General features: G+C 38.3%; 1 protein-coding gene across 5 annotated transcripts in view; it reads right to left on the bottom strand.

The window, feature by feature from the left end:
- The window catches only part of st3gal3b (ST3 beta-galactoside alpha-2,3-sialyltransferase 3b), a 61,937-nt gene that overhangs the window by 19,369 nt on the left and 25,811 nt on the right, over positions 1-16,757 (bottom strand). For all 5 annotated transcript variants that reach the window (XM_081374467.1, XM_081374465.1, XM_081374466.1 and 2 more), the window contains 4 exons: positions 11,536-11,630; positions 7,093-7,156; positions 6,295-6,390; positions 6,003-6,189 (listed from right to left, as the gene is read on the bottom strand). In XM_081374467.1, the coding sequence (XP_081230593.1) occupies positions 6,003-6,189; positions 6,295-6,390; positions 7,093-7,156; positions 11,536-11,630 (442 nt within the window). The remainder of the gene's footprint in view (positions 1-6,002; positions 6,190-6,294; positions 6,391-7,092; positions 7,157-11,535; positions 11,631-16,757) is intronic.

The following is a 16,757-nucleotide window of genomic DNA, read 5'->3' as shown; positions in this document are numbered from 1 at the left end:
ATGTTATTCTGTGTGTTAGTTTGTTGGCTATATGAGACTAGCAGTAAGCTAGATCAACATTAGAATAACATACTGATCATATTCTAACATTTCATTATGTTGAGCTATATAACATTTATTCGTTTTATGTACATTTGCTCACCTGTCTAATAGAGTACATGCAAGATGCTTGACTCTGTCAAGTCGAAGTTAGTCACGGATGTAAAGCTCTCGAAAACGCCACACCGATATTGATCCTTGTTAGTTCTCCTTTTGTCCCAAAGTCTGCTTGCCATGGTCCATAATGTTTGAATGAAACAACAACAGCGTGAGTGTGCCGCTAGACGTAACGCAGTTGTCCATGTCTGTCGCCATGGTTATACTATGGCAGAACGAGCAGAAACCTGTGTATTTCATACATTCCAATAATATTTCATCCTCCAAATGGCTTGTTGTAAAGTCAACTTAGTTGCAGGTAGACTGCGAAAAGTCAGCCAATCAGATTAGAGACAGTAATTATTAAATGGTCAATTGCAAATTGCAATTCAACTGCAAATGGCCAGTGGTTGGTCCATTGGTATGTCATCAGAGACTGACACTACCCTAAGCATACCAAAGGACTGGTTAAAAGGTCTGGTACCATTTTTACTGCCTCAAAAGTAATAAAGAGACATACAAGTGACTGTTTGGCTGATGAAAGCCTGGTTGTTGGTATGTTCAGAAGCAAACAACCACATGTCCCCTTGTTAACCCCTGGCTTGCTGCCCCATACAAGTGAGTGGTCATTAGGTCAAATGGAGAGACAACACCTGCATCAAACTCTAAAAATAGACACGTTTTTACAAAAACACCACTACAAAGGGCTTGAAAATGCTGACTTGCAATCAAGCTACAAAGGGATCAAAAGTGCTGACTCTCAATGATCAAAAGTGACAAATAATGAAAGGATTCATGAAGCTTGTTTCAAGCTTCAAAAAGAATTTACTATAACTCCCTGATCTTCCCTTCTAGGGGGCTGTTAAATCAATGAATGAATCATTTAGAGGAGTTTTGAGAATTGGATCAACGGATTAATTGAAAAGAATGCAAAGAATGACTCGTTCATGAGTAAGTCATCGCTATTTTGCTCATGAACGCCAGGTAGGGCAGATTCCATTTCTCACAATGCTATTGACTTTGAAAACTTTGAATATAGTGAACAAGCCTTATCAGTACTTTTTATGAGTAGTACTTCTGTTGCTTTTTGCTTTTTTTTTTGGCTCTTTACATTAAAAAGACTGTCCAGGATTGTTGTAAATTCCCCAGGATGACTATATTATGACACATTTTTTTGGGTGAACTATCCCTTTAAAATTTCGCAAAAGTGCCATGAGTCACCTTTCCTTAAGGATTCATGAGTAAACAAAGGCACGCTCTCCACAGGAATCAACAGAGATAGTCATGCACAAAACAGTGTTTACTCCAGGAGTTACATACAAATAAAGCTACTACAAACTAAACCACAAGATACAATGGAGCAACTATTATACAACTGGCAAAGCTATGCAACACGCCGACACACGGAAAGTACCTTCAGTAAATGCCAAAAGCGGGAGCCTTTTGATAAGTGACATACTTTTGCCTTGCTCTTACCATGTAAGGCTGAAATAATAAGGGATTAAGACATATGGAAGAAGGAAGTGATGGGTAAATATATTCAGAGAGAAGCCAGAGGATTACCTAGTCAATGGTATTCTGAATGAAAATAATTATCGTGGGAGCCACATGCTCCTCCGCGACCTGTAGGACTCGTTAATTAAGTACGCTCTTATCACACATGACGGCTAGCCCATTGCCCATTTTCAAATCAGGCTCCTTCGTATGTTTTTACATCACTGACCTCTGAGGCGTTAATCCATTTAGAATGACTAAAATAGGTGAAATCAAGAGAACAATGTGACGCGTTTATGGAGTTTTAACAAATCTGAGTTGTGTCAAGTGTTAAGTGTGAAAGTAATGTTCCGAGTTCAAAACGAATTCAACTCCGTGACCACGGATTAAATGGGATTTAAGGTAAAAAGAAAAAGAAAAAGAAAAAACAGTTAAAAAATATATATACGCATGGATAAACAGTTCATTATAGATTGCTGCAATGATGACATACTGCATTTTTGTAGGCCAACCTGAAAGTTAGCATCACCCTGGTTCCTTCGACAAAAAACAAAATAGGCAAAATCCATTGGCTTTTGGATGATTGCAGAAAATAAGCTCTGTGATAAAAAAAAGCTAATGATTCTTACACAACTATACTGAATTTTGAAGCCTAAATACAAATCGCCAGAAGTAAAAAGCTAAACGTGGGCTATAAACGAACTACACGGTGATTGCATGACTTCAAATTCCCCACCATTAAAATTCCAACAAATGTTTAAGTCTTTATTTAAAAAAAAATAAAATAAAATAAAAAAATAAATCCCTGAAAGGTTGAGTTAGAAGAGTTTGCAAGAGCATGATTATAAATACAGCGAGGCTGCAAGTGGACTAGTGAGTAGACCTGAGTTTACCTGTTCGGTGTGATGTATAATGTCCCTGACAACCTTTGTAGTCCAATTTAGCCACTTGTTAGCAACCGCCTTTTACAAGACAAATAAAAAGCCTACATTTTTTTTTTTTTAAATCACATGGGGAAATTACTTACGTATTTTATGTTGTAGAATAAAACGTAAAAATATTTAGAGCTTGACCAAAAACTGGCAAACAAGACACTAAAAAAAACATTGACTTCAGGATGATGGAACTTAAAAAGTGCTAAAATCCCAATTTGTTGCTTGGTTTTGGGTAACAAATATATGTTATACCTGCAGCACTCTATAAGACCAACAACATGCATTAAGAAAAATATGGCTGTGGCGAGCAGGATGAGGCAGAGGGCCGTGAGAGAACGGCGTGACTGATGATGAGCGACACCTGCGCGACGCACCGGTCTCGTATCTCTCACGGAAGAGCGGAAGCATAAAATGAGGAGCGACGACAGTGAAGTACGAGAGAGGACCAGGCCTGGACTATTTATGTTATGTTTTGTTTACATGTGGCGGCAGTCGCCCAGGAGGGGCTGCCGCATTTACTTTCGTTCTGTTGTTTGTTTATTTTATGATTCTAAGTTTGTTGGAATGTTCGCCGGTTCCCATCCCCTTCTTCCCATAACAACTAACCTTGTTACAATGGCTAATTTTGATTTGATGTCGGCTTTAATGCACATTCATGATATTACTGTTAAATATTCATCACATGCATGTTATTCCAAAAACAAAATTGTTTGTCTTCATAATCTTTCATCAAATTGCAATAATTCGACAGGTGGTTTGCATTTGTGAAGAGTGCTCATGCCTCATAGCTTAATATTCAGGTGAACTCCAGCAAGATTCTTCAATGCTGGGAAGACACCCGTCTACTGTTCTGTCAATACGAAGTTACGAACTGAAAAGGTTGGCATTCCTTCCACCCTTGAGCGTCCACAGCGTACAAAAGAGTAGCAGAGAGAAAAAAAACCTTCAAAGCTGCAAGCAGCCACTGTTCAAAGTTACATCAGTGTGACTGTTTGAGATGAAGAGAATGAGGAGTCAGTGCTAGTCAAGGATTACACTGCAGTCTAAAGCTACGTGCCTTTCTAAAGCAAACTGCCCACACAGTCGCACATGCTTTATGCGTTCATCTCCAAATGAAAGACGTCGCCACACAATGGATCTCAATCGCTGTTGTCACCGATTGCATAAACAAAGCGTTTTCCATTTCACCACCAGGTTTCTGCCAATAAAGGGAAGCGTTTATATTTTGGCAAAGTAGCAGCAACATCACCACATGTCAATCAACAGGATTTTTCTTTGTAGCGAAGAAATTTTTAAAGATATGTCGTAAGATCTAAATAAGACTTGGAAGCGGCCTGCAGGGAATGTATTTGTTTTCAGACACGAGATGAACTGTATACTGTTGTTAGGGACACAGTGTTTGATAAGATTATGTGTGATTAAGCATGGTGATGAATAGCTGTTATTGTTTAGAGATTACTCAAATTACTCAAAGAAACATCTGCGGTACGTATAGAGTGCACAAACTAGATAAACGCCTAGTCAGATTTTCATCTGACCGTAAAATACCACCCTTCGCCAGTTAAAAATAAACACAGCCAAAGTTAAACTGTTTGAGAAGGGAGCGAGGGAATGCGAGGGGCTCTCGGAGTCTGACGTTGATCAAGAGAGAAGAATAGAAGTCAGTCGTTTTTCATCTGTAAGAATTCACAATAGTGATAGGCTTCATTTGTCAAGTGACAATCGGTTAAAAACTCCACTTTAAACATGATACTCTAACAACTTAATACATGCACGGGAGGTCACGTAGACTAGCTGGATATAAACATCGTTTACAGCTGTGGCTGTCTGCCGGAGGAAGAAAAACAATCAGGAACTGCATTTTTACATTTTCGGAAGAAAATCTGAGTGCTGCTTGCCTGAACAAAAATCACTGCCAGGGGTTTTTATGCAGTTGCTAAGGTGTTCTTAGTGGTTTATGTCAATTGCTGTGGTTGCTAGGGTATTCTGGGTGGTCTCTGTGATATTCTGTTTCTAGATATGGCTTGGGTCCCTCCTTCATCGTAAGGCTAAGAGTTTATTTTGCCCATTTTACTATCCATCGGATAAAAATCCAACTGTATTACAGTGATTGCTTAGAAAAGTAAAAGCACATGTAAACGTTTGCATGTAACGTTGCAAAAAGCTGATTTTTGGTGTGCATGTAAACATAATTCATTGAGGACGAGTTACATACCAAAGCTTATTATGACCAGCAATACGAGTCATGCTTTTTTATTAGCAAACGTCAGGTATCTAGAATCTTCTTATTTTTATTTCCATTTTTACAACCAAGAACCTCCCGGTTAGATTCCAGTATGGCTGGAACATCCAATGTTCCTTTTTCAGGTAAAAAAAAGCTATTCTGTTAACTAATACTATGGTTTTCATCAGTCACCATCCTCTGAACGCTGTGTCTAACATTATGGCAGACACATTGGAGCTTTCTTGACCCCTCATTTGGTGAAGGAAATTCTTCCTTTCATGGGATCAAAGCCAATGTATCAGAAGCCAGAGGGCAGATCAATTATCTGAGCACTTTCCACTGTCCAGCTTGTTACGATCAGATGTTCAGACAAATCTGGCTCTTTCAGGGGCCAGAGGGGAGGGAGGGTGATCAAATAGCTCTCTATTTTTCTTCCTCTGCCAAGTCTATTGCACACTGACAAATGTCATCCTGTAAAAAAATCCAGAGCTAGTCCCCTGAAAGCCCAGCAGCTGTGTTGGCCCGGGAACTCCTGAGGCACGTTGCCGCCAGATTCCCACTTGACAACAGGGGAAAACAAGCAGGTGTGCAGCTGAGGAAGACAAGTATATCCGAAAAGGGAGATTATGGGGGAAACCACACACGCCTTGACCAAACGCCTTGACCACAATTACATGGCAGAAGACTGGAAAAGAAAAAAACATGTCCTTGAGTAGCCGAGTCAGCCGACTCCAGAGGAGAAAGGAGTGCTTATGCTTGCTCTTTATGTGATAAGAAATGGGATGGAGGCAGAGCCATTAAAACTGTGTGAGATAAGAGAGAGCTCATTCAGACGTGCCGACCCTCCTGATTAAGAGGCTAATTCACAAGATGTCAGTCAAACCTGGAAGGAGAATGTTTTACCACACGCTAAAAATGAGACGAAAGTCCTTGAACAATAGAAGCCTTTTCTTCTATAGCTATTCTTTATCAAATCCTTTAACCACAAAAATTTCAATGCAGTATTTTTTTGTTGGATGGCAATATTAACATTACTCTGAATTCATAAATGATTTCAAGTTTAATAAAAGTTAAATAAAATATAGAGCAGAAAATGGGCCTATAAAAACAACTGGAATCATTCTACCTCCCACTCAAATAAATAAGGAGACCTTAACAAGTAAACAAAAAAAAACAAAAAAATACAGATTTTACTGATGGAAACAAGGTCTTACCAGTTTCTCTCTGTTGACCATCTGTCTCAACCACTTAAAGTCGAGAGGTTTGAAAGCAGAGAAGACAAAGAGGGAATCTTTTTCATAGCGTTCAGGCTTCTGGATGGCCCCCTCAGGATAGGTTATCCTCATGGTGGTCTTAGTACCTACATCTCTGGTGTAACCATTCACTGGGGCCTCGTTGAGTCTAAAAAGTGCAAATCAGCTGCATTTGTGTCTACAGTTCTTTTGTTTGTTCTGTTTATTGATTTGAACATTAAAAAAGCAGAACATGGTGACTGTGTGCACTCACCTTACTACAACATCGTATTCGTCGATGCGGGATCCTAAAGACTTGTTGCTAAGGATACCACCATTACCTACTATTACACACCTTTTACAACTCAAACTGCAAAGAGAACATATGAGAAAAAGGTGGCATTACTCCAAAACCTGCATACATCTTTACAACCATATTCAGCTATTAAAACTGACACAAGCCTAACCTGATTTTGCCTATAACTGTAGTTTAAAAAGGTCAGGTAAAAGATGATACACTATATACATGCACTCTATTATGCAAACCATGACAATCAGAGTCAATCAGAACATTTTATGCTTAATACACATTAAAATATACACACATCATTTTTTTTAAAGAAATTAATTATTTTATTCAGCAAGGATGCATTAAACTGATTAAAAATTACTTTAAATACTTTTACATTATTAAAAAAAAGATTTCCATTTCAATTAAATGCCTCCTGGAATCCGTAAAAAAAAAAAAAAAGTATCACTGTTTCCACAAATATATTAAGTCGCACAACTGTTTTCAACACTGACAATAATAATAAATGTTTCTTGAGCATCAAATCATATTAGAATGATTTCTGAAGAATCATGTGACACTGAAGACTGGAGTAATGATGCTCAAAAATTCAGCTTTACCATCACAGGAAAAAATGAAATTTTTAAATATATAAAATTGAAAACAGTTATTTTAAATTGTAATATTTCATATTATTAATATTTTATTGAAATAAATGCAGGCTTGGTGAGCATAAGCCTTATTTCAAAAACCTAAAAAAAAAAAAAAAAAAAAAAGTCTTACCTATCCAAATCTTGACCCAGTCCATAATTCTTTGTGGAAGATAAAATAACATCTATGATTCTTTCTGTAGAGAGAGAGAGAGAGAGAGAGAGAGAGAGAGAGAGAGAGAGCGAGATAGAGAGAGAGAGAGAGAGCGAGCGAGAGAGAGAGAGAGAGAGAGAGAGAGACAGAGAGAGAGAGAGAGAGAGAGAGAGAGAGAGAGAGAGAGAGAGAGAGAGAGAGAGAGAGAGAGAGAGAGAGAAGGAGAGAAGGAGAGAACAAAGAAGATGAAACAAAAACATCTCTAAATGGTTACGGCTCTAATCTGACTTGAATGATTTTCTCCATCAGTAATCTACACTTCTGGTGGTCTGATGAAGAAGCATGATTGTATTATTTGCTTGGAGGCTCCTGGAAGTTGTATTAGCAACTGAAAATAGGTTACTGACACCTTGGAAAAAACAGTCTGTAAAAGTGGAACACCATTTGCAAACAAGTAAAATTCCTGTGCCAAAGACTTCAATTTAATGCTCTACACTGCCTTTAGTATGTCACCTCGTGATGTAACTTTACAGAGCTGTTTGGTCATAGCGATCATTCCTCCGATACCCTCGAAGGCATTTGTGGAAGCCATTTGTGAGGTAACTAAAGCATCAGTATGCATACTATAAAAGGCCAAAGATGAGATAACGGATTGAAAAAGTGCTAATTCAAGGAGTAAGGACTTGCCCATTTTCCCAAAATACCCTTTTGACCTTAACTATATTCCAATGAACAAGAATCAAGAAGGCATAACATGGAGGGAAACACTTTGGGAGGTCTGCTAGGCACTTTGCAGTACGTGTGAGGCGCCAAATCTACATCTGTACATAATTCTTCCTTTTTTTCCTCATCCGGTGGTTTGAAAGCATCTACCCTAATGACTACCATTACTGTTTCTGACAACAAAGAGCTCATATGTGAGATTATCTTTTTTTATTGTCATAGACGCTATGTTATTGAGAGGCAAACATAATAGGATGCACCAATGTAGTCCTGTGGTTTGGTTTGGTTTGGTTTGGTTTGAAGTGAATGGATGTGATTACAACAATACAGCATGTAAAAACCTTCTGTAAATTGATTCATCCAACAGTCGGTGTAGTGTGAAAGCTAACGTAAGAGCTGGAAATCTGCATTGACCCTAAACTGTGACCTGAATGATTAAAAAGCAGCAGGGAGTAGCCGTCATTGTTTGGACAAAGTGCTGACGGCTCACATCAAGCATCACCACACACTGCAAAAACAGCGTCGGGACCACAGGGAATACGAAACGAATATATATATATATATATATATATATATATATATATATATATATATATATATATATATATATATATATATATATATATATATATATATATGGCTGAAATGTTTATGACGTTTATCTGAAAACAATTCAAACCTATTGCTCTTCCCATTTATATATCTATCTATCTATCTATCTATCTATCTATCTATCTATCTATCTATCTATCTATCTATCTATCTATCTATCTATCTATCTATCTATATATATATATATATATATTCTGAGAACACGAGTCACATGATGACACATTTCTTTCATGTAATGTTGGTCAAGAAGCTTTTTTTGTTTAAAAACCGATCAAACATGCTCATAAACTATTTAAACAATTCATCGTGAGTTTTAGAGGAACTTCACCAAAGTAGCTAAGAGTGACAATTCATCCTGAGTCACCGGAGACATTTAAGAGGCTACTTAATACTGTAAGGCACTTAAAAGGCCAAACTTACAGTCAAAACAGCCCTAATGGTTTATTCTCCTTTGAGGTATTTGGTTCTCCCATCTTTAAAGGATGTTGGGATTACCTTACGGTCGACAAAACCATCTGCAATGCTTTGACTGAATGTTTTCCACTGAGGGCGACGTAATCAAGAGCAGAAATCACAAAGTCGTAGGTGGCCGCAGGGATCGCTTATATCAGAATTGGTAGTGCAGAAATAAGACATCTATTTTTATGCCTTTCTGGCCCACGACTCGAGAACCTTTGTCAAGCTCTATTCAAGAACCACACGTATCACCTATCCAAATGAATAAAGTTAAAAGCGAAGTCACGCTAGGCTCACGATCCGTGCAGCAAACAGAAACCAGGTGTAATGTAAACAAGGGACCTGCTCTTTTGAAAGTCTTCATGTGTGTGGACACGGCAGCCCTTAAACGAACACAAAGGTTACATTCAAGGTACCCTTATGTGCCCGTTGCCCTCAAGTGCTGGAACATTTGACAATGTGCTGAAATCTAAGATGTAATCGTCTTTTCAGATGGAGGGGGAAAAAAACTGAGCAGACAACGGAGGATTACATTAACAACCAATTGGTTTCAAGAAACCGTTTTCTTATCTACAGGTCTTTCTCTGAATGTCTCATTCTCTTTGATACATTCACAAAGCTCAGTAGAATGAAGTTCTTGTTCTCTGCTGAATGGAATAAAACCCCCACATCACTGAAGTACATAAATGTCTGCCATACAGTGCATTACATCAGGCCACGTACACACAACAGAGGTTTACTCTCAGACACTCCTGCAATATAAGGGTCATCCCTGTCCTGAACCGGCAATGGTTGATCATAGTAAGAGTTTGGCATCCTACTGCTATATAGAAACATGAACGCTAACAGTTTAAAACATTTGGAGTTTATGACAGGAGTCATTTTTGTGACCAGAGATCTATTATTGTCCAGTAATACTTTTTATTTATGCCAGTTAAACTTCTGCTTTCTCTTTGACTTTTCGAGAGTGAAGTTGCTTGTCAAATGCAGTTGTATCAATAATAAGCTCTATATAAGAATGATAGAATTCCAGATAGGATTCTGATTTAATTTCATTATTTTATTTGGGTCTGTTTTGTCCATTTTGCTTAAAGGGGGGGTGAAATGCTATTTCATGCATACTGAGTTTTTTTACACTGTTAAAGAGTTGGATTCCCATGCTAAACATGGACAAAGTTCCAAAAATACTCCTTCCGGTTTGTCACAAGTTTCAGAAAGTTTTTTTTCGAGTATGGGCATGTGTGACGTCAGATGTGGCGGAATTTCCTTATATGGGTCCTAAGGGCACTTCTCACGGAAGAGCGCGCGCGCACACGTAGACCAGAGCAGAGACATTCACTGACCAGAGCGAGAGAGCGAAATGTCACCAAAGTGTGTTTTTCGTTGCCAGGGCAAGACAACCCTGCACAGATTACCAAAAAAAAACAGCATTAAGGGACAAGTGGATGGAGTTTATTTTTACAGAGCATCAACGGAGTTGTGCAAGTGTTTTTGTTTGTTCCCTGCATTTCGACGATGCTTGTTTTATAAACAAAGCCCAGATCGACGGATTTGCAGATCGTCTAATGCTTAAGGATCGAGCAGTCACAATGATAAAGGTTTGCGGTCGTGCGTTGGAACCGGGCGGTGAGTAAAACTGCTTCAAATGTCTCTGTGTGTTGTTAGCTCGGCGCGTTAGCACAGCTTTAGCTTCGCCCACACGGCCTGCCTCCAGCCACTCGTTTTTTTCCGGAAAGACTCGGTACAGACTATCTTTCTTTTATAAATATAATAAAACTAAAGACTTTTTGGAGATATGAAGGATGCAATACTACTCTATAGGTACTCAAGATTAACAGGAGATTGAGTGAAAATGAGCATTTCACCCCCCCTTTAAATATTCTTGAAACCTTCATCACAAAGGTAGGACTATTGTTGCCATAGCTGCATTAACCTTTTCTCCATTGCATAATTCAATCTAGCAGCACCAATACAATTGTCTCTCTTTTGTCTCGCCATGTTTGAAAGCTGTGTTGCAGACGCAGCGTCAGTTGTCATCCACTATGGCACACTATACGAGATGCGTTCTTGCGTTCCGACACCCATTGTCATTTATGAATGACCATGACACCCTACCCTAACGGATATTTAGGAAACATGCTAATTTCACATACTCGTTTCTCTGAAAAACACTTCTACAGCCAGTTATTTTACTTATTATTTTACAAGCTCCATGTTGTCAGTCGGGTTTTGTTTGGTCTGTGTGATCTCGCCCACTGCCTGTTCACCGCATCGCAGTCTTGGAAACAAGCAAACAAACCGGGTCAGTGATTGTAGAATTCACACAACCTAAAAAGCCTTGACATCCATCTAAAAATCTCTATGAACGAGAGCATATTAGGGGCATAACAATGAACAGGACACAACAATAACAAAAATTTGTGGGAAAAGAATTTAGCGGGAGTGAGACTAAAAATCCATCCGGTGCAGACCTCCAAAGAAGTGCTTCATACCGATTCAAATACTTAACTTGTCGTTTTAAACGGTTCATTAAAAGAACAGGTTTTTGGAAACAAGACAGCATTTGGAGAACATTGTTGTTAAAGGGCAAAGTCCACCTTAACAAATCTATTTTTTTTTAAAGATACATACCTTGTGTTTTAAATCCAAATGGAGGTAAATAGTTGTTAACTTTAGCAAGCCGCTTAAAGTTTCGGTCCAGAAACATGGAAGCTGGCTTACTAAACCTGCAAAAACATTAGAAACAAAACATAATGAATGCACATTCTATGGACAACTAACATTCAGATGTAGACAAATGCAAATTCAGCAAATCTAACAGAAGACTGCAAATTTTTGCACAGTACCAAAAATATCTCCATATCAATTCCATATCAAAAGGGCTAATAAAATATAGCCAAACAACACATTCCCTTCCTGGACATCAGGAGCTTGGGGAGTCAAAGGGGGCTTTTGTATGTGAGAGGTCTCACTTCATCTCTGCTTTGACCTGTGATTAAAGTTTAAAACAGTGTGGCTGAACCAGCACCAATCAATCACGAATCCAGGCCTCCGTTCACCCCTTCTCAAGAGGAGTCAGGGGATACCCTACCCGGAGGCCATTTCCCAGCACACTCCCCTCTTAAAGCTTGATGTGCAAATGCAACGATAAATGCCTGTGCTTCTGACCCACAGATCCTCACTGTCATTTTTTATCTACTCCGCCTGCTACCAAAGGGCATTTCGACAACATTTAACGCAATACAAATGGGAAATATCCAGGAAGTGGAACACTGAGCTGCTCAAAGGTGCCGGTAAGCAGTGTGAACTTTCAGAAGCAATCAAACAACATTTTTCAATACAGATCCCTTTCAGGGGTCATTTTTATAAGTCTCAGACAGCAGAGCATCTTCCACAAACACATTGTGAACGCTGCCACTTTTCTGCTTCCGTAAGTGTGGCCACACGATGGATGTCTGTTTTTACGACCCTCCCAACTCAACAGGCTCATTATTCATTTACAAACATGAGGATATTGGATAATTTTTCAGGGTTCCCCCCCCCCCCCCTCTTTCTGAGGTCTTTTATAATTAAGTTAGAAAATTGCCGTAGATTGGTCAGGGGGAAGACTAACAAGGAAAGCTTGTCGAGAGGTACAGGCGGTTTGAAAAAACTAGGTTCCCTTAAGAAAACTTAAAAGACTAATCATGGATCAGTAAAGAGAACACAAGGGTAATTTAAAAAAACAGCTCTTGCTTTTAGGAAGAAAAATTAGCAGAACCCCTTTCCCAAAATCCTTTCCAAAGTACAGAGCAGCAAGAGTTAATGACCATCAAAATTCACATTAAAGGAAGCAATTTAACAACCCTTTTTGGTAACAGAGGACTCCAGTTGCTTTTGAACCATCTAAATCTACAACAATGTCTGATATGTTGGGAAAATGAGGACAAAGAGGATGTCAATTGAAAAAAAAAAAAAAATCAGAGCAATGGCAGGAAATGAGATGAGGAAATGAATGGGCTCACTATTGGCAACTGTTTAACAGATTCTGATAAAAGTGTTTCTATTTCATGTACTAATCGCCGAAGGCTAGAGGATGTCCGACAACGTCAAGAAAAAAGAAAAAAAAAACGGTCGCATCGGATACTCTTCTGATATCACATGATAAAAGCAGACAAAGCGAAGTCTTGCCAAAACAAACTGTGATTAATTAACTTGTGGCTTGTGGGGTGCGGACTAACTCGTATTATAAATAACTGGGTGAGAGAGCTTTAGGTCTAAAGACAGACAGGGGTCTGCTTGTCATAAAGGGGTCCTGAACAGGAGGCCTGTGCACATTGTGCTCATTTCCTCTTGGCTATCTCTCACTGGGGGCAGTATTTTTATAACCGGCCGCTCAAGTTCAACCAAGACATTTGATTTAAGAGTCCAATACAAACAATTTTGGGAAAGGGGTAGAGGTGTTGAAAATAAAGTTGATTCCATGGGTGAGCCAACGACTGAACTAACAGAGGGTGAGATCACATGGCTTCAGGTTTTCTGGTTTTCTAGACATGCAGGGATCCCGTATTAAAATGAAACCGCTAAAGGGAGAGATAAGCAATTGCCCAAATGACCACATACATGCAATAGGGCTTTAACCCTAATAGGACCATCTGTATTTTATCCAACCACTGATTAGTGAGGCTGATAAGTTTTTCTAGATTTAAAAAATAAATTGTTTGAATTTCACGAGTATAGCATTTTAAGAAAATTGTTTAATTTTAAAAGCATGTAAAAATAATGAAAAAAACATTAAAAAAATATTGGGGTTTTGAGCATTTTCAAATCAGACTCTTCTATTTAATAAAGAGCTTTAATATAAAAATTTAAAGGGACAGTATGTACGTTTTTCCATTAGAGGACTTTTATTCAAAACAATAACAAAGGCGTAGCTTGATGACGCCGTGAATGAGCGCAGAATAGTGGGAGTTGTCGTCTTCACCTCCACAGCTGATGAAAACCAATCCGACGGGACTCGGGTAGAAATCATGTTCATGGATGAGCTAATGTATTAAAGTTTTATTAACGTTACTGTGGTATGAAGCAGGGCTGGGCTGAGAGCTGTCAGAGCGGAACGTGGCCAGTGGAGCGAATGCTAATGAGAGAGACCTACGCGACACACCGATCTCAAGTCCCGTGGAGGAGCTCCGGAGCTTTTATTATTATTCTTTGTCGAAGTCAGCCGCAGCCGCTCCTTTCATTTTGTTGTTTATGTTTATTTTACGATTTAAATGAAATTGAACGTCTGCTTCCTTCCCTGAACTTGAACTTTGTTACAGTTATGTTTGATCACTTAAATTCACATTTTATTTCATTAAATGAAATGGCCACAAATGCTGAAAACTACTCAGAGTTGACAAATTAAAATTGTGGGGTAACGCAGCACTGTTTAACTTGATCAAAACAATCATACTAAAAATACATTTGAGTGTGTTAAAATTTGTTAACATTACTGCGTGCGCTCGGTGGCTGGTATGAGACACTTGTTGCACACTACAGTAAGCTAGACTGAAATTAGAATATCATATTAATAAAAGATGGATGACCTGTGTTTGTTAATGGCATACAATTAATTTTAAAACATTGTATGGTGGGAAAAAATGCTGTATTACTGTAAATAAAAATAAAGCTCTTTCTGATTATGCCATTTTAGCCACTTGTCAAAATAGTGTTGTCTGATTTACTTTCTGGGTACAAACATGTTACTCACACAGTAAATCAAGAAAACAAGATTCAAACCGTTTTGAACAAGTATTAGTTTTCTGTCGATGACGGTATCCAAACAGTTTCTCACCTGCCTAATAAAACACATAATATATTAAAGTTTTGGCGTTTCCTGGAAAATCGAGGGTAATGGGACATGACGTCACTGACAGGCGACCCAATGATACGGACCATTACACTGGTTAAAATAGCTGATTTCTCTGGATTTAAATCTTGTTAGAAACATTTGGGATAAAGTCCACAAGTCAACAAAATATTTAACATTGTTCTAGTGTTTTTTTGATATTTTAATCCAAAAATCTTACGTATTGTGCCTTTAATTATACAAGGTGACTTTCTTGAAATTGAGTCTTAAGGTTCTTTATCCAAAATGTACACAGTTAGTCCTCTTAGATGCTTAAAAAATATCCAACTACAAAGTTACTATGCTTTAATTAATTCAATGGAAACACTTAAGGTTACATTTTTTTACATTAGCTAAAGCATTAGGTATCATGGACATGCACTAACAATTTTCACAGCATTTATTAATCTAATGCTACTAGTACTGTACTGTCTACATATAATACTTCGTTTTTTTTTTACTTTAAAAAAATGCAAGCTTTTTATATTATTAATGAGCATGAATTAACAAGGAACAACAGTATATTTATCATTTATAATTAATTATTGTTGTGCAGTTGTCAGTTTGTGAAACCTATTATACGTTTATACGTTCAAATAGTACATAAAATGTTTCTTTAGTTCACCGTGATTCTGGCAACATCTTAACTGAATCAATGTATCCTAAACATCATTATAAATAATTTATCATGCAATAAAAAAGCTCAAATATTTGTGTTGTAATGATGTGGCAGCAGTGCATTTTGACCCCGAAAAATAAACAGAGACCCTGAGAACCTTGATCCATCACGTGTTAATTAGAGGCACATTGTAGACACTGTTAACACATATGCCATTAATTGGGGGACCTGTTAAAACGTTTTAGGCACCAATTCAGTCATTGCTCTGCTTTATGGGTCTCTTGATGCTTGTCCTGCCTATAGACAAATAACAACAAAACAAAATGTCTTCTGCAACGTGAACTTGTCATTCTTGTTGTCAAGTGTTCTTTACACTCTCTCTTCTTTAAAAGGTTATTTCCTTAAATTAATATTTTTGTTTAGTCAGTTTTTGTTTAAATCAGTCCAGGGCAACCATCTGACTAAATATTGCTGTTGCTATTGTGTGATAGTTACTGTTTTGTGATAGCTGCTAAAATCCCTTCCAAAATAATCTTGCTTGATTGGTGGAAAAGCTATTTCTAAACAATCTTATGGCGATGAGAGAAATATCCATGAACAAACCAAACCGTGATGCTTAATGTTTATCATCGTTGGGCATGCTGTAGTGGAAAAATGACTTCTGCTAACAATAGCCAGCCGGAGAATTATCCTAAAGATGAGGGAACAATGGAATACGGATGCCAGCAAATACGAAAAGCTCCGTCAAAGGGCCATGTCGTCACTGAGGGTCTCTGAGCGTTGTGTGACATCATTGAGAGTCGAGGAGAGCTCTGAGGATTTAGTCAAATGGAAGAAGTTGAATCATTCGGTTCTCCACAGTGGCTGCTTTAGAGAGCATTTTCCTCTCAGCCACAAAGACAGAATCACTGTCCACTTCCAAAAGAGTAACAACAGGCGCATTGTGGAGCTGGCGAGCATGCGGAAGTGGTTGTTTGTTGTGGTAGGTCACAAATTAACAAGGACTTAATGGATCAGAGGAACAGCTTTCTGTTCAATCTGAGATATTATGAGACTGGCCTCAGGGGGTTCATGGCTGAGAAGTGACATAGTGTCTCTCAAAACCAGGGAGAGTTGAATACACAAGGAGCTTGGTAAATCAGGACTAAAGAAGTAAATCTTTAACAAAGCGGTCTTCCATTCACAGAGTTTGTACTTAATTCTGAAGACGACAGAGAGCTCAATATAGCAAAGCCTTCCAGATCAAAAGCAGGTTTCAAAAAAGCTGAACAGATAAAAAAAAAAAGATGAATAAAAACACAGCATTCAGCCAAAGCTTCTTTGTGTTCTTCCAACCAAACATCCATCCCATCTGCCATCTTCATT

Source organism: Scardinius erythrophthalmus (genome assembly GCF_964197995.2).
Source record: "Scardinius erythrophthalmus genome assembly, chromosome: 9".
Lineage (NCBI taxonomy): Eukaryota > Metazoa > Chordata > Actinopteri > Cypriniformes > Leuciscidae > Scardinius > Scardinius erythrophthalmus.
The sequence above is the reverse complement of the archived record's forward strand: the minus strand, read 5'-3'. Positions and strand labels throughout refer to the sequence as shown.